This window comes from Callithrix jacchus, chromosome 3 (genome assembly GCF_049354715.1).
Source record: "Callithrix jacchus isolate 240 chromosome 3, calJac240_pri, whole genome shotgun sequence".
NCBI lineage: Eukaryota > Metazoa > Chordata > Mammalia > Primates > Cebidae > Callithrix > Callithrix jacchus.
Genome location: NC_133504.1, coordinates 184,197,836 through 184,217,026, shown reverse-complemented (window position 1 = coordinate 184,217,026; position 19,191 = coordinate 184,197,836). Strand labels below are relative to the sequence as shown.

Below are 19,191 nucleotides of genomic sequence, written 5' to 3'. Positions count from 1 at the left end.
GTCAATCTTGTGGCTAAAGTGATTGCTAGCCAGCGAGGCCCAGCTGCTGGGTCAACACAGGGTGTTGAAGGTGGATTGGGGAAGTGGAGGGCAGGGTGATCTGGGATTGGGAGATGCGGGTGGCCTTCCCTCCAGGGAGTCCCAAAGACCCTGATGGGGAACCCAGCATTGAAAGCCTGGAAATGCAGCATGTTCTACAGTGGAAAGAAAACCACATATGCAAACACTTGGAACAGAGTCAGGATCATTGCAGGAAGGCTTGGGAGGGCTTGGGAACAAAAGAGAGAAGGCAAAGCTTGTGGTTTTGGTGAGCAAAGAACTTCAGGCAGATTTGTGGATGAGTCCAATCTATCTTATTTGCATAAATGGGTGGGGAGGAAGGCCAGCCTTTTCACTTGGATACAATGCCAACATTTACTGTTTCTTCTGGGAAGATAGCTGTTATGAAAAAAGGTAACTCGAGAAGCACTAAGTCATACCATGAAACATACAGCTTTCTTGCCCTCATTACCTGCACTTATCATAGTGGTGATGCCCACCGGACCCTTTGCAGGGGTGGCACTGTCCCAGATAACTGCCTTGTGCTGGCTGCTCCCGGCCCCTGGCTGGTGCCTCCGCCTGTAGTTTCTTCTCACTGCAGATCTGCCTTGTGAAGTTCATGCACACGATTCCCCAGCAGACTTCTAGGGAGTTCCACAAAACTACAAATCCTCAGTGTAACATCCAAGACCCCCTGAGTTCTGCTTCTAGCTTATCTCCTGACTCTTCTCTGTGTCTCACCCTGCACTCTGGGCAGTGTTCTTGATGGGCACTTAGCTGTCATCAGATGAGGACTGAATACCAGTGTTTGCTGTGATTTTCCTTATAAGCCTCCAGGCTTACAAAATATATTCAGCCAGGTTTTAAAAACTGCTCTAGCCCAGTGGTTCTTAAACTTGGCTGCACCTTGGAATCATGCAGTGTTAGAAAATGCCAAGCCTGGGCCCTACCTTGCAAAGACTGTGGCTTGGTTGGCCTTTGGTGTAACCTGAGCACCAGTGCTTTAAAAGATTCCCGGGTGACTGAGCAATGTTTGAGCACCCCTGTTCCGGACCTGGTGGTTTATTTATTTAGGGTTCCTTTGAGTGAACTTCTTTCTATATTCCGGCAGTGGCTGCTCTCACTGCCTAGAAATTCCTCCTTCCCTACCTCACAAGCTAGCTCATTCTCCTAAGTTTCAAATTTCAGAGCTAAGGAACTATAGCAGGGGTTGACAAATTTCCAAAATAAAAAGTTAGAAAGAAAATCTACTAGGCTTTTAGGCCACATGTGGTCCCTGGCATGCATCCTTTCTTTCCCCCTTTTAAAATGCAAAAGCCATTCTTTTCTGGTGGATCATATAAAATAGACCAGGGACCAAATCTGACCTGTAGACTATTGAATTGCCTGTTTTGTGAGGCAGTGAGTTCCCTGTCAATAGATGCAATCAAGCCATGGCTGAAGGAATTCCTGGCAGGGAGACCATGACTATGACTTAAGCTTCTGATAAATGACTGAACTAAAAAATTGTGATGGTCTTTCTCAAACTTGGGATGCCTTCATTCTAATTCATCTGAGCCCCTGGAATGTTTCCTCATCTGCCAGATGATCTCCCTCCAGCTCTGAAGTCATTCTCACGTTGTGTTCTGCCTTCGTTCATTGTACAGGTCTGCATGTGTCAGCATAGACTTCATTTCACTGAGTGCTATGATTTAGGTGTCTTTGAACTTAAGAGTCAAAGACCAAAGATTGTTCTTGGCCTCTGCATTGAGATAATACCCGAAGCAGGAAAGGCTGGAACCATGAAAATCAACATGCTTTTAATTCATCCTCAGCCAAGCTGATCTGACTAATAGATACAAATGACAAAATGATTTCTTTCCATGTAAACACAAACAGGACTGATTTACAATGATCAAGAGTAACCCCAGCCAGTACCAGTGGCTCACACCTGTAATCCCAGCACTTTGGGAGGCTGAGGTGGGCAGATCACGAGGCCAGGAGATTGAGACCATTCTGACCAATATGGTGAAACCTTGCCTCTACTAAAATGCAAAAAATAAATTAGCTGGACATGGTGGCAAACACCTGTAGTCCCAGCTACTTGGGACATGGTGGCAAACACCTGTAGTCCCAGTTACTAAGGTAGGAGAATTGCTTAAACCCAGGAGGCAGAGGTTGCAGTGAGCCAAGATCATGCCACTGTACTCCAGCCTGGTGACAGAGCAAGACTCCATCTCAAAAAATAAATATATAAATAAGAGTAACCCCATCTTGAGAAGATAAAAACAGAAGCCTTCTCCTCTTCTCAATTCTGTCTAGGCCATTTCTCCTTGGAATAGTTTTTAAGTAAATTTTAAGTAAATAGTTTCCAAGTAAATTTTAAAATTAATCTTTAGAAAATAACTAAGGTTCTAGAACAAGATGGTGAAGATTTAAATCCAGTATTTGCCTCTTAGCTATGTGATTTAGGAAAAATTATTTGATCAATCTGAACTTCATTTTTTTCATCTATAAAATGGGAATAAAATTAGTTTGGGAAGGAAGGATTTAGCAGCTGACCTATAAACCATCTTCTATCCTCTAGGACAGACAGACAGACAGAAACCAGGGAAATAAATGGCCTCATCCATTCTCCACATAAACTTCCTGCACCAACCTCACGAGAGTATTTATTAGCAGAACGTTAAGGGAAAGTCCTTATATACACAATGCTTTCAGTGGGCTATTCCTGGTCTACTTAGATTGGGAGGTATAGCTATGGGGCTAGCTTGCTGGAAAATGTCAGTGTCAGCTGAAAAAATTAACTACATATAAAATGCAGAAAATAGCTTCTTTCATGGAAGTGATGCATGCATGTCCTTTTAGAGCTCTCATATGTTAAATCTGGACTACTCTGCATCCTAATATGGCAAAGAAGAATGGGGAGCTATCCTGATGGCTTCACACACACACAAACACACATTCACACACACATATACACACACATATACACATGTACACACATACACATACATACACATAGACGTACACACACACACAGATTTGAAAATCTGACTGTGTTGTCTTATATTCACCCACTATTTTTGTGAAAATTAAAGCACTTAGAACAGGACCTGACATTGTGTGAGGTCTCACCTGAAGGAACTGGGTGGTGACAGCTGGGAGGGCAGAGGGAAGCAGTGTCCTTCCTGACAGAACTTGCCTCCATGGATCTTCTGTGCAGGGAACTCTATCTAGAATATGGTTCTGTTCATGCTGTTTTCTGCGATGTGTCTGTTAGAATAGGCTCTCTACCCAGCTAGAACACCTTCCAAGCACTTGGAAGTATGCCTTCCACAGACTTCCCAGTTTACATTTGGTCTTAATGATCTTGAATAGACCCTCTATTCATTTTACTCAGTCAGGTTTTGTACTGATGTACAGGTGTTAAATTACTTCAAGCATTTTTGTAAGAATTGTATATGATTAAATAAAAAAAGCGATGTTTAAAAAAAGTTATTATCAGAGACTGGATTTGGGAACAGATGTGAATGTGCTATGGAGAGTCAAGGGTAATGCATAGAAGTAGATTCTTACGCTTTGTTGCAGAATGAAAAGAGCATAGATTTTTAATACTTGGGTTCAAATCCTAGTTCCAACACTCACTAGCTGTTTCTTATCACGGGAGCTCCTAGCCCCTCTGGACTTGTTTACTCATTTGTAGATGGGAGTGGTAATCCTAATTTGCAATTCCATCTTGCACGGCAGGGGTGATATATGAAAAGCAGCTGGCGCAGTGTCACATGAAAGTTGATGCTCAAGAAAGGCTGGTGCCTGAATGCCCTTAGGAGTGGAAACTAAGTGTGGCAAGGACTGGGCAAAGGACAGGACTGAGCCTGGGAAGCCCTAAGCCTCTGCTTCTGGGTTTAACCGACCACTTTAAGGGTGCCCTGAGGGTTCAGCACCTCCCAGTCCACACATTCAAGCTTAGTGCCTACCTGGCCCCTTCTATCTGAGTCATGATTAAACCCCATACGAACACATCCTGAGAACCTTCTAAATCTCAGGCCAGGACTGGGCACTTTGGGGGAAGCTGGTGTTAAAGTGCCAACTCTGCATCCAGGGCTGGCCATGGAACGGGTTCTCGCCACTGGAATACGAGTGGAGAAGAGGATGTTACCTCGGTCAGTGCTCTTAAAAAGCTTTCTGCACAGTCTCTTCTCTCCCTACTGGATGCAGTAGATCAGAGACCCTCGGGGTCGGCAGAGCCACCACCCAGAGGGAAACTGGGTGCATGTGCTCATCTCCCTGGGACACTAGCCGTGGTGGTTCTGTGAGCAAGAATGAATTTCTATTGTGTGAAGCCTCTGACACTCAGAGACATACTTGTGGGGCAGCCAGCATTACACAGACTAATACCTTCTGTCAAAGTGACTCGGAATTCAGAGTGCACATGTGAATCATTCAAGGTACCTGCTCAGCAACATGTTATTTAAACAAAAATTTTTTAAAACTTTTTTTTTAAAGAGATGGGCTTTTTCTCTGGTACCCTGGCTGGAGTGCAGTGGTGCCATCGTAGCTTCCTGTAGCCTAAAATTTCTGGGCTCAAGTGAGCCTTCCGCCTCAGTCTCCTGAGTAGCTGAGATTACAGGTACATGCCACCACTACACCTGGCTAGAACTCTTTTCTTTTTTAATTACTAAAGTTTGAAGATACAAGACTGTCTTTTGGGGGCTTGGCGATTAAGAAGCTGTTAGCTATCTGTGTAACAGTGCATTTGTTTAATGGAGGAAAGTGTGGGAGAATGTATGTGATAGCAGACAAACCCTTCTGAGAAAAGTCTGGTTCTCAGAAATACCATCTGACCCAGCAATCCCCGTATATATACTGGGTATATACTCAAAGAAATAGAAATCATTCTGTTATACAGACACATGCATGCATATATTCATTGCAGCACTATTCACAATAGCAAAGACATGGAATCCACCCAAATGCCCATCAATGATAGACTGGATAAAGAAAATGTGGTACAGATACACCATGGAATACTATGCAGCCATAAGAAGGAACAAGACCATGTCCTTTGCAGGGACATGGATGGAGCTGGGAGCCATTATCCTCATCAAACTAATGCAGGAACAGAAAACCAAACACCACATGATCTCACTCATGAGTGGGAGCTGAATAATGAGAACACATGGACATGGGGAGGGGAACAACACACACTGGGGTGTCTGGGGTGGGGTGGATGGAGGGAGAGCATCAGGAAGAATAGCTAAAGCATGCTGGGCTAAATACCTCAACTGCCGTCGATAGGTACAGCAAACCATCATGGCAGATGTTTGCCTCTGTAACAAACCTGCGAGTTCCACACATGTATCCTGGAACTTAAAAGAGAAACATGTATCCCATTTTTAAAAATCTGGTTCTTTTTTATCTTCCCCCCGCTCTCCTCTCCCTCCAGGTTGGCACAGAGCAGGTGTTCAATAAAGGCTTGAAAAATTGATCTGAATGGAATTAAACCTTACTTTTGTTCTTTCTCTAAAAAGAATCTTGGTATTAGCTCGACTAATCCTTTTGCTCCATACAATTGGCTAATGCCACCTTCATATTTTTGATACCATTAAGCCCCCACTGCCCCTTCCTTAGAGCTAAGGGATACTGCAGGACAAGGGGTCTGGTGTCTCCACTTCTCTCCTCCAAGGCTTTGTTTTGAAAACCCTGCTGCCAGGGCAGGCTCCAGTGTTACGGTGCTCACAGAAGCACACATCTTCCCTTCCAGCCCTCTGCCCAGTTATTTCATTCCCTCTCTAACAAGCACTCATGGAGCCTTTACTAGGTCTTCAGCACAGTTTAGGTTATCAGAATAAGATCGTGAACCACACACCAGGTCCTTTCATGGAGCTTATTTTCTAGCTTGGTGGAGACACACGTTAAAGACAGACTGCAGCTCACAGGTCACATGCAGCCCACCGCCTGCTTTTGTAAATAAAGTTTTATTGGAACACAGCCATGCAGTCCATTCATTTACTCATTATTGATGGCTGTGTCTGCACTACCATGGCCGAGGTGAGTAGTTGCGATAAGAATGCATGGCCTGTGAAGCAAGAGTATTTACACCTGGCCCTTTGTAGAAAAATAGCTTCCCATGTCTGCATTAAACAAATGAGTATGCAGGAAACAGATGTGCCAGTGAACAATGCTATCATGGGTGATGAGACAGAGTAGGTGTGCATGTGTATGTGTGTATATGGTACACGTGTGTGTGCTGGTTTTAGAATGAGTGGCCAGGAGAGGCCTCACTGAGCAGCTGACATCTCAGAGGGGACTTTCGCACCAGAGGCAAGCCCTCTGGGAGTGGAGACTCTTTCTGTCTGGTTTGCACACTCGTGTCCCCAGGCTAGCGTAGGCCACAGGCTGGACACCTGCAGAGCACTGATGTGAAGATGTGGATGTGAGCTGGTGATGCAGACGCCCTGGAGAACCAAACACATGTACTCCTCGTGGCCGCTGTCAACTACGACACGTGCTGTGTGTTCGTCCTGTCCATTTGCTGCCCTGCCTGGGAGGTGCCTTCTTTTTCCTGCAGCTGTTCTGACCATCCTCATAGCACCGTGTGTGTGTGTGTGTGTGTGTGTGTGTGTGTGCTGTGTGAACGTATGTGCACCTGATGCTCTCCCAGACCATTCCATGGCCCACCTTGCCATCTTATAACACCCGATATCCTGAATGGACAGTTTCCATCCACCATGAATGCGATAGAACCTGGAATGTAATGGCCCATGAGAATCAGCAATGTAAAGGAGAAACAGAAGTTCAGTTCCCGTTGTTCCAATAGAAACTTAGTGTTGTTTTCATCAACTGAGAAACACAAGCAAAGAAGAGCCATGAACCTCATCCCATGGAGACAATGCATGGCTGTGTGAGAGCCTGCCCGAGCCCACCTTCTCAGTCCGGCCTTGGCCTCTGCTGGAGGCCCCTGCTGGATGTGGGCACAGGGCCAGGGACGGTAGCATCCTCAGTTGCACTGCATCCTTGTCATTGTAAAGATGGGGAAACTGAGGCTAACAAAGAGGAGAATTCTTTCCGACTGACCCATGGCTAGGAAATAAATAGCAGAGCTAGAAGTGAGTCCTGGGTAAACTGAGGCTGGGATACTCCAGCCACACACTCACGCAGGTACCATGTAAGCTGGTGGTTGGGGCCTGGGCCTGGCAGTCAGGCCATTCCACCTACTCACTCATGCAAGTCACCTTCCATCTCTGTCTTGTCTGGAACTGTCCTGAGCCTTAAATGAGTTCACACAAGTCAAGTTCTGAGCTAAGTAAAACACAAAATCAGTGATTAATATGTCTTAGACACGGCCATGGTTACTGCCACATTGTTCACCCTGGACCCTAACTGCTCAGGCACAGACTGTGACTTGGTCGACTTTGATTCATCACAAACCAGGGTCGCCTCTGGCTCAGAGCCCAGCAGTGTGAAGTGCTCTCGCTGTGTGGTGGGATGTCATCCCCCACTCATCTTCAGGTGAGCACATTGCTCACCTTCTGTGGGGGACACCGTAGACAGTCAGTTACAATTAAATTAGGCCAAAGGGAAGGCAGCAGCCACACATCCCCAGTGAGGCTTTGCTGCTTCTGGGCTCTGAGCTCCGCATCTGTATGAGGCGAGTCCTCCAGCTTGGTGATGCCATGAGCCCCTGGGTGGGGCAGTGAGGAGGGAGAGGCACCTTACCTGGCCCACTGCAGAAGGAGGCGATGATGGCCAGAATGCACACGATACTCAGGTAGGGGACCCAGTGGGCACGGTCCTGGGAGAGAACAGGGAGTGGTCAGGTGAGGAGGTGACGGTGTGTCCAGAGGACTGGAGTTCCCACCTCAGCTCCTCCTCCATCCATCTGTGTGACCTTGAACAGGTCACTTGATGTCCCCAGATCCCAGTTTCAGCATCTATAACATGGCGACAATGGTGATCCTTCAGAGACATTCCATCCGCTTATTTTATAGCTTTGATGAAATCAGAGGAAGCTGGTGATGAGTTTTACACAGTCCTGGCATACAGGAAGTGGTAAATAAATGAATGACTCACATTGAGTGCTTATTTTGCAGCAGGCAATATGAGAAATGTTCATAGCTTTATCACATTTTTAAAAGTTGTCTTAGTTCTTGTGTTATTATATAAAAGACTGTATTTATACCTCTGTCATCCTGCAAGGTGTGAGATGAGTTAATTCATTTCACGGAATGTGTCTGGAGAAGCTGTCACTCATCTGGGGGGTGGGCAGCTTGGTGCTGGGTGCAGAAGGATGTTTGGGGATCACTCCTACTCTAGCAGGTGGATGGCTGAGCATTAGAACACAGTGTTACCAGTTCTGAGTGTGGGGGGCGGGTGCCAGGGCTTCCCCAGGAGAGGCCAGCTGACCTCAAGGGAAGGTAAGAGCCTGCACTTATCTCTGTAGGCTGAGCCAGGGTCATCCTAGTGGGAAAGGAAAGCAAAGAGGTTCCAGGAGGGGGTTCAGCATACACAAGGGCACAGAAGCCTGAGAGGGCACCGTGCGGGGCTGAGCTGCAAACAGTCTGGAATGGAGGGCAAGGTGTATAGAGGGCAGACAGAGGAATGGGGAACTCCTTCCTTCCCCTTGTTCTGTGTCCAAATCTATTAGCTCTAGGGATTGAGAGGAGCTTTGTGGACTCTTGTACACTGTAAGGCTTGCTTCTGCACCAAGTCACTCGCTCACTCATGCAGCTGATTGGTCTTAGCTGCCCCTGGGTGCCATGCACTGGGATGGGAGGTGGAAATGCAGATATGGTACAGGCATGACCCTTGCCCTACACAACGCACTCACTGTCTATTTGGAGAGAGAGATGTGTCAACAGTGAAAGTCAATGGTCTGTGATAAGTGATCTCACAGCTTTCCCCCTTGGGGCTTATGGGAACACAGAAGAGGGCATCTCACCCAGACTTGGAAGCAAGGGGAGGCTTCCTGCAGGAAGAGGTGTCCAGGAGGGTCCAAGGCTTCCTGAGTCCCGAAAGCAAGGAGAAGCTAGCCAAGCACAAGAAAGCCTTAGGAGAGGAAACTGCCAGGCCCCTTGGGGAGCTGCCAGGGGCAGGGTGTGGGGCACTGTGAGAGACAAGTGTGGGCCAAGCCAGGAACAGCTCTGAAACCTTGTGAAGTGAGGCTTAGATGGCGTTTGTGGGCTTCAGGCTTTGTTTATAAACTTCCGGCATGAGTTTCAGAAGGACAATGGCCCGGAACATTGCCCAACTGGTTTCCTGAGAACTTCGCAGACTGTCAAGATGGCTGGGCTTGAGACAGCTTGGACCTGGCTGTCAGGAAGGAACTGCGTCTGCAGGCACCTTGTCTCTGAAAGCAATGCTTCCACCTCCTGCGGGTCAGCGTGCTCGCCAGCCCCACTTCTTCGAAGGGCACCCATCAGATGCCACCATGATAATAGTGGCTTTTTCTAGAAATATTTGGGCCACTAAGACATTTGACAGGTGATCAAAACATGCACCTATCAATTTCCATATACCTTTTTGAAAAATGCAAAGATTGATCAATTGCTGTAACCTTGTTTCACACTTCCCATGGCACCAAGATGAGCTGGAGACACTGAGGCAGTGTTCAGTGACTCCCAGCCTGCCACCTTCTGGTGGTGTCACCTTGGGCAGCTTCTTTATTTATATTTATCCCTCAGTTTCCTTATCCCCATAAAAGAAATAAATACCAATGCTGTAAGGATGAAGTACCTCATCGCCCCTCCTCCTCCATGTACATCCACTGAGTGCTTGTTCCAAGTGCTTTCTGCGTTTTCTCATTTCATCCCGCAACACCCCTGGAGGAAGGGATGACTGTTCCATTTTAGAGATGAGGCCCTGAGAGGAGCTGACTTTCAGAAGTTTCATTATGAGTAAGGAAAAGCCAGAGTCCACACAGGCTGTCTCGCTGCAGAGCCACCATTTGTAAAATTTTGACAACTGGGGAAGTGGCTGGTATGCAGCACCTGGCATTCTTGCCGGGAGGTGACAGCTGGAAGGGGCATCTTAGGGCTGTCTAGTGCAAGCTCATCTATTACATAGATGGGTGAACTGAGGCTCAGAGAGGGAAAGTGTCTTGCCCAAGATCACACAGGTCATCAGCAGGAATGACAGGACCAGAAGTCACGTCTCTCGTCTCCCAGTCCAAGGACCCCTCACCAAACCCTCCCCCGCGAGGCCCCAAGCAGCTCCAGAGCTGAGATGCCCTGGGGAGAGCTTTATCACAAGCCTTGTCTGTAGAAGTATGAACCACAAATCAAAGGCCCCAAAATCACGAAGCCAGAGGTCAGCTTCGTGCTTATCTCCCTCAAGTGTGACAAGCACATCCTCTCACCTGCAGGGTCAGCGTGATGGTGAGGGTCCCAAAGAAGAGGGCCATCAGTCCAAAGCCACCAATGAGAAGGGGTCTCCGTCCCAGGCGCTCAATGACCAAGCTCTAGTCCAGGGTAAGAGAGAGAGAGAGAGAGAGAGAAAGCTATTATTCCATTTCTAGCCACAACAGGGGAATGTGGCACTGTGAACCAGCAATGACATAGTGATTAAAAATGGCCTTTGGGCCGGGCGCAGTGGCTCAAGCCTGTAATCCCAGCACTTTGGGAGGCCGAGGCGGGTGGATCACGAGGTCAAGAGATCGAGACCATCCTGGTCAACATGGTGAAACCCCGTCTCTACTAAAAATACAAAAAATTAGCTGGGCATGGTGGCGTGTGCTTGTAATCCCAGCTACTCAGGAGGCTGAGGCAGGAGATTGCCTGAACCCAGGAGGCGGAGGTTGTGGTGAGCCGAGATTGCGCCATTGCACTCCAGCCTGGGTAACAAAAGCGAAACTCCGTCTCAAAAAAACAAAACAAACAAACTAACTAACAAAAAAACGGCCTTTGAGCCTGAGACAGCTAGGCCACCATCTTCACGGCCACAGCCCTAGAAGCAATGCTCTTTATGAGAGTGGAAAAAGTGAGGGAGAGAAAGTCTGAGCACCTGCAGGGTTAATATGAGCATCTTTCCTCCCAATCTTCCTTGCTAGGGTGGACTCCTCAAACAGGGAGTTTGGGAAAAGGAACTGGATGGATATGGTCACCACAGTCCTTCTCCTCCTTCAGAGCCAGCCTGCATGGAAGGCAATTTCTCTGTGTCTCCATGTTGTCGGTTTCATAGGGGTAGGCACCCACAGCGGTGCACAGGGGTGGGAGTACGCAGAGAAGCCCATGTCGTTTTCCACTCTGCCTTTTTCTGGGGGAGTCGATTTCATTGTGGACGTGATGTGGGGAGTCCTTGGGGAAGTCCCTGAAGTTGTGTCCTTCAAGCCAGCTTCCCTCAGGCTAGGCTGTCACTGACCTCCGTCTGGCCCCTGTCCACTTGGTCAGGAAACAGCTCCTCATCTGCCAATAACTGACAGAGTAATTGTAGCCAAATGTCAGAGACAGGAAAACCTGGGTTTATATTGCGGCTTTACTACTTTCCAGATGTAAGAGCTTTGGCATATGACTTCACTTCTCAAAGCCCCAGGGCCTTTATCTGTGACAAGGGAACCAAAATATCCTTTAACAAGGGTGTCTGGAGTGGAAGGGTGTGTTAAATAAGAGACTGCACGCATCGTACACATTAGGTACTCAGATTATGTGAGGCACCCTCCTCTCACACCCATTTCACAAAAAAACACTGAGGGTCAGAGAGGTGTGATAACTCAGCAGATACCACAGAGCAAGTAAGTGAGAGAGGGCCAGAAATTGAGCCCAGAGTGTTTGAATCAAAATCCATGGCTTTTCTCAATAAGGCAATCAGGTGAGCCTTCCTGCAGGAGGCAGTAGCAGGCAGAGATGTGGCAAGCTTCTCAGGTGGAGGGATTAGTGGGAGCAAGGGTTTGATGGCTGGAAGATCCCCATCACAACAGTCATTTGGCTTGGACAAGGGTGATGCTGCCGAGGGCCGTGAAGCCAGAGCACACATGCCTCCTGCCAGCTTCAGGTGACGGTGCGAAAGTCTTAGCACTGAGATGAACAGTTGCAATCTTGCTCCAAAGCCTCAGGGTTTCTCCACAATGCAGTCCAACTGCAGGGACCTAGTACCCTCAACCTATTCCTCTTTCCTCATACCCTGCTCCTTAGAGGGAGGCAGATGAGAAGCCATCTAGGCAATGGGCATTCTCCCCCAAGCTTAGCATGGACTGTTGTTGTGCTTAGCAGAGCGGGCACTGGGGTGAGTGACAGCCGCCTGTCTAAGGGTGTAGCCCTGTGGTCAGCTGAGCACCTGGCCATGTGGTGCTGCCTGGGACCCTGGACCTCTCAGTCCCCTAGGCATGAACGTTGAGGGGACCAGTGGGTACCAGTCCAGAAAGTCAGAGGCCTGGGAGGTAAAAGTGCCTGGCTGATGACTATGTATCTCAAAAAGCATCCAAGACTTCTGGTCAGAAATGCCTTTCTCCTGTTGCCTAGGGAAGAAGGGCAGACTCAAGCCTCTAAACTTGGCCTCCTGGAAACCTGGCCCAGTGGTATCCAGAGGCACATAAGCCTGAAGACGGGTGACCCGAGCTCAAGTTCTGGCTCTGTCACAGCCTTCTTTGCACCCAGGACAGGTTACTCAGCTTGTCCAGGCCTCAGGTTCCCCACCCGGAAAATGAGAATGATAATCCCATCTTTGCAGGGGAGCTGTGAGACAAAGGGAAAGAACTCACAGTGTCTGAAATAGACACATGAACAAAAGAGGTTGCTAATAGACGGCAGAAAGTATCTTATCGATTTTAACTAAGGAATGCCCTGGGGGGAGGGGGGTGTCCCCAACCCTTTCCTGTAGCTGGCTGTGTGGCCTTGAACAAGATAATTAATCCTTCCGTGTGTTAATTTCTCATCTTTTCTGATGTTAATGGAGTTAGTCTAGGTATCAATAGCTAATGATCATTTACTGAGCACCTACTATGTGCCAGGCAGTGTATTAAGCACTTTTCATGCATCAACCTGTTTAATCCTGACAATAACTTCGAGTAGGTTTAATTATTTGCTCCATTTTACGGGTTAAAAAAAGCAAAACAGAGGCTTTGGAAACTAGCACAGGTCACATGGCTGGCAAGAGGCAAAGCTGGGGTCAACTACAAAATCTTTTCTGGGGTCAGAGAGGTTAAATTTTCTTGACATTAAACTAGAAATAGACAATGTCGCCACTTGGTAACGGCCCAGTGTCCCACCTGCATGTCCAGCTTCTGGACCCGAAGAAGGAAGGGCACGGATCACTTTTTCCGCCCTCTGAGTTCCTGGCTCTCTGTTTTTCTTCACTTGAAGGCCAGGCACCTTCATCTTTGCTTCCCAAGAGCCTAGAATACCTGACAGGTGTGGTGTAAATGTTTGTGGAGGGAGTAAATGTCTGTCTTTTTTTATTTTTTATTTTTTTTGAGACAGAGTCTTGCTCTGTACCCCAGGCTGGAGTGCAGTGACTTGCTTTCAGCTCACTGCAACGTCTGCCTCCTGGGTTCAAGTGATTCTCCTGCTTCAGCCTCCTGAGTAGCTGGGATTACAGGCGTGCACCACCATGCCTGGCTAATTTTTATATTTTTAGAAGAGACAGGATTTCACCATGTTGGTCAGGCTGGTCTCGAACTCCTGACCTCGTGAGTCATTGCCTTGGCCTCCCAAAGTGCTAGGATTACAGGCATGAGCCACCATGCCCAGCCCGTGTCTGTCTTTATAAGCAGGAAGAATGATTCTTATTTGCAGAGGAGGACAGTAAGGTTTGAGAAAGCTGAGTGACAGTAACTTCACTTGGTGGGAAGTGGGAAGGGAAGTCAGGCCAAGTGAGAGTCATGAAGGAAGCAAAGACCAGCAGCTTCTAAGAAAGAGAGAGGAAGAGAGGGAAGGAGAGAAAGTGGGGGGGGGGGGGAGAGAGAGAGAGAGAGAGAGAGAGAGAGAAAGAGAGAGTGAAGCCTGCATGTAAAGTATCCCTTCCCTCTAGGCCATCATGAGCTGGGTCTCATCAAAGGGGAGACACTGCTGGGGCTGCCATGCCAGGAGCAGTGCAATATGAGTGAGAGAGCTGGATCCCAGTGCCAGGAGGGTCCCCTGGAAATGTGATGGGAGAAAGGGCCCAGGGATATCAGGGGCTTAGTGAGATTATGAAATTATGGGCCCAGAGAGATTATGCTGCTGTCTGTGTAACTCATACTAACTTCAGTGTAACAATACAACATATGTCACTGTCAGTGCAACACATGTCAATCTCAGCGCAACACGTTAATCTCAGTGCAACACATGTCAGTCTCAGCGCAACACGTTAATCTCAGTGCAACACATGTCAGTCTCAGCGTAACACGTTAATCTCAGTGCAACACATGTCAGTCTCAGTGCAACATGTTAATCTCAGTGCAACACCTGTCAGTCTCAGCGCAACACGTTAATCTCAGTGCAACACATGTCAGTCTCAGCACAACACGTTAATCTCAGTGCAACACATGTCAGTCTCAGTGTAACATGTTAATCTCAGCGCAACACGTTAATCTCAGTGCAACACGTTAATCTCAGTGCAACACGTTAATCTCAGCGCAACACATGTCAGTCGCAGTGCAACACGTTAATCTCAGTGCAACACATGTCAATCTCAGCACAACACGTTAATCTCAGTGCAACACATGTCAGTCGCAGTGCAACACGTTAATCTCAGCGCAACACATGTCAGTCTCAGCGCAACACGTTAATCTCAGCGCAACACGTTAATCTCAGCGCAACACATGTCAGTCGCAGTGCAACACGTTAATCTCAGTGCAACACATGTCAATCTCAGCACAACACGTTAATCTCAGTGCAACACATGTCAGTCGCAGTGCAACATGTTAATCTCAGTGCAACACATGTCAGTCGCAGTGCAACACGTTAATCTCAGTGCAACACATGTCAATCTCAGCGCAACACGTTAATCTCAGCGCAACACGTTAATCTCAGCGCAACACATGTCAGTCTCAGCGCAACACGTTAATCTCAGCGCAACACGTTAATCTCAGCGCAACACATGTCAGTCGCAGAGCAACACGTTAATCTCAGTGCAACACATGTCAATCTCAGCACAACACGTTAATCTCAGTGCAACACATGTCAGTCGCAGTGCAACATGTTAATCTCAGTGCAACACATGTCAGTCGCAGTGCAACACGTTAATCTCAGTGCAACACATGTCAATCTCAGCGCAACACGTTAATCTCAGCGCAACACGTTAATCTCAGCGCAACACATGTCAGTCTCAGCACAACACGTTAATCTCAGTGCAACACATGTCAATCTCAGCGTAACACGTTAATCTCAGCGCAACACATGTCAATCTCAGCACAACACGTTAATCTCAGTGCAACACATGTCAGTCTCAGCGTAACACGTTAATCTCAGTGCAACACATGTCAGTCTCAGTGCAACACGTTAATCTCAGTGCAACACATGTCAGTCTCAGTGCAACACGTTAATCTCAGTGCAACACATGTCAGTCTCAGCGCAACACGTTAATCTCAGTGCAACACATGTCAGTCTCAGTGCAACACGTTAATCTCAGTGCAACACATGTCAATCTCAGCGCAACACGTTAATCTCAGTGCAACACATGTCAATCTCAGCACAACACGTTAATCTCAGTGCAACACATGTCAGTCTCAGCGCAACACGTTAATCTCAGTGCAACACATGTCAGTCTCAGCGCAACACGTTAATCTCAGTGCAACACATGTCAGTCTCAGCGCAACACGTTAATCTCAGTGCAACACATGTCAGTCTCAGCGCAACACGTTAATCTCAGTGCAACACATGTCAATCTCAGCACAACACGTTAATCTCAGTGCAACACGTTAATCTCAGCGCAACACATGTCAATCTCAGTGCAACACGTTAATCTCAGTGCAACACATGTCAGTCTTAGTGTAACACGTTAATCTCAGTGCAACACATGTGAATCTCAGCACAACACGTTAATCTCAGTGCAACACATGTCAGTCTTAGTGTAACACGTTAATCTCAGTGCAACACATGTGAATCTCAGCACAACACGTTAATCTTAGTGCAACACATGTGAATCTCAGCGTAACACGTTAATCTCAGTGCAACACGTCAGTCTCAGTGTAACACGTTAATCTCAGTTCAACACAGGTCAATCTCAGTGCAACATGTTAATCTCAGTGCAACACATGTCGATCTTAGCGCAACACGTTAATCTCAGTGCAACACATGTCAATCTCAGCACAACACGTTAATCTCAGCGCAACACATGTCAATCTCAGCGCAACACGTTAATCTCAGCGCAACACGTGTCAATCTCAGCGCAACACATTAATCTCAGCACAGCACAGATCAATCTCAGCGCAACACGTCAATCTCAGCGCAACACGTTAATCTCAGTGCAACACGTTAATCTCAGCGCAACACGTTAATCTCAGTGCAACACGTTAATCTCAGCACAACACGTTAATCTCAGCGCAACACGTTAATCTTAGTGCAACACATGTCAATCTCAGCGCAACACGTTAATCTCAGTGCAACACATGTGAACCTCAGCACAACACGTTAATCTCAGTGCAACACATGTCAGTCTTAGTGTAACACGTTAATCTCAGTGCAACACATGTGAATCTCAGCACAACACGTTAATCTTAGTGCAACACATGTGAATCTCAGCGCAACACGTTAATCTCAGTGCAACACATGTCAGTCTCAGCGTAACACGTTAATCTCAGTGCAACACAGGTCAATCTCAGCACAACATGTTAATCTCAGTGCAACACATGTCAGTCTCAGTGTAACACGTTAATCTCAGTGCAACACAGGTCAATCTCAGAGCAACACATGTCAATCTCAGCGCAACATGTTAATCTCAGTGCAACACATGCCAGTCTCAGCATAGCACTTTCAGTGATCTGGGCCCCGGATCAGAGGCCAAGAGTGATTATGGGATTTATCAAGTCACCCGGGGCTAACTGTTCAGAGAGAAGGAAGTGGGACAGATGTTGCTTCACAGCAAAGTGCAGCTGTAAAACGTCCACACGCCTGGACTCAGTCACTCATCTTCCGGGCATTTATCCTAAGGAAATAGATGTTTGTTAAAGACGCATGGATGAGGATCTTCATTTGTGTGTTATGTATACTAAGGAGGAAATAAAAATTATCTAGAAATCCATCAACAATTAAATTAGTTAAATACTGGAATATTTAAATAAGAAATATGTAGAAATTAACATAATTTAAAGAATTGTAAAATGGTATAGAAAAATTCTCAGGGTACAATCTTAGGTGAAAAGAGTATCTCTATATACTAAAACATGTAGTTATATAACATAAAGTATATTATTTTAAGCAAATACACCCTGAGAAAATACATGCAGAAATAGTTTATAATGGCTAACTCTGGTTGGGGGAATATATGATTACTATTTTATTTGGTCTGTCAGTTTTCATGATTTTCTATGGGGATTTTTGACTTCAAAACACCAAAAAGTAGATGTAGTTGAAGCATGTGGATGCAAATCTCTGTCCCCTGTATTATGCCTTTATTCTTTTCCTATCACCAAGTATTTCCAATACCCATACTGGCAATTTTCCACAACTATGTAAGGCAGGTTTTTGGTACAATCTAAGGATGTTACAGCTTTTCTTGTGGCTAACAGGACAGAGCCCACAGTTAAGCTGTCACTGAGAACGAAGGCTGTTCATAACTGGAACACACAGGAACTTTGTCTCCTAAACTTCTTAGGGGAGTTGGATTAGTGTATCCAGTGACCTGGTGCTGAAATGACAACAGAGCGTGCCATGGAAGAGCATCACAGTTGCTGGGAAATATTGTCACACTGAGATCAGCACATGTTATAATGAGATTAACATGTGTTATACTGGTGTACTAAGATCAGCATGTGTTACATTGTTACACTGAAATTAACATATATGGTTACTGTCTTCAGTATTTTCAAGTTCTTTTTAAAGTTTCAAGTGTACCACCCACAAGTTCAGAGTCAGAGTGTGCTTACAGAAGTCAGTCGAGAACCATTTTCTTACACCATGATGCTGATGTTCAGGTGCTTTGGAAGGAGTTGGCTGAGGGGCATGTGGCTTTTTGTTTCGTTTCCCTAAAGTCTCTTGATGAACCAAAAACCTGAGCCAATGAAAAGCTGAACACAGTCTCCGTGATTTGGAAATGATCTTTAAAGATGGTCTAGGAAGACACCAGGAAAACAGCCTTGAAAGGAAAAGAAGGAATAAAAACCACCCTCCCATCCTAGTAGGCAGATACAGTCAGTCTCTCGGCTCTGTTATTCCTCCCTCCCTCCCCACTTAAAGTCCAGTTAAAGTGCAGCCCATTGGAAGGGATTAGAGCCACATGGTATTTCCACTTGACATTAAAATCATGAGTGGAGACATTAACTCAGACGAACAGCAGACTGAAGGTTACTGATGTCAGCTGGGGATGACTGTCAGAATCCTGATGCTCCCAGGAAACCCCCTCTGGGGACTCTGGAGCTATGGGGTCACTCATGCACTCAACAGCTCAACAGCCATTCACCCAGCATCTAGTGCCCTTCCCCACAGCGCTGGGGCCTCTGGTGAAATAATAATGGGAACCTTCTGTTCTGGTTAGGATTTTAAGAAGGAATTTTATAAAGGTATAATATTCATTCAATATAATGTACCCATTTGAATTGCAAAGTTTGGTATGTTTTGACAAATTTATATGCCTTATAACCACAACTACAATTAAGATATTGAACATTTCCATCACTTTCCAAAATAATCTTGTGTCCCTTCCCCCAACCCTAGGTGACCTCCGATCCGCTGTCTAGCACAAGGATTCAATTTCTCATTTGCAGCATCTCATTTTGCTAATCACAGTGCTTTTGAGATTCCTCCTTCTTGCTGTATCAACAGTTCTTTGGTATTGCTGACCAGTATTCCACCGCATAGATGTACCAAAATTTGTTTCTCCATTCACCTGTTGACTCAATAGCTGTCTCCTGTTTTCAGCTCTGAGAAGTAAAGCCATGATGAGTATTAGTATTTGAGTCTCCATGTAGACATGTGCGTTGATTTCTCTTGGGTAAATAGTATGAGGGGAGTGACTGGGTTGGCTGGGTAAAAGCTTTATCGGAAACTGCTAACCTGTTCTCTGAAGGGGTTGTGCCATTTTACGTTCTCACCAGCGGTG

At 46.5% G+C, this 19,191-nt stretch overlaps 1 protein-coding gene across 3 annotated transcripts in view; it reads right to left on the bottom strand.

The window, feature by feature from the left end:
• Window positions 1-19,191, bottom strand: part of SLC2A9 (solute carrier family 2 member 9) — a 246,552-nt gene that overhangs the window by 55,704 nt on the left and 171,657 nt on the right. For all 3 annotated transcript variants that reach the window (XM_017970671.4, XM_008993600.6, XM_054253479.2), the window contains 2 exons: window positions 10,379-10,480; window positions 7,741-7,816 (listed from right to left, as the gene is read on the bottom strand). In XM_017970671.4, the coding sequence (XP_017826160.4) occupies window positions 7,741-7,816; window positions 10,379-10,480 (178 nt within the window). The remainder of the gene's footprint in view (window positions 1-7,740; window positions 7,817-10,378; window positions 10,481-19,191) is intronic.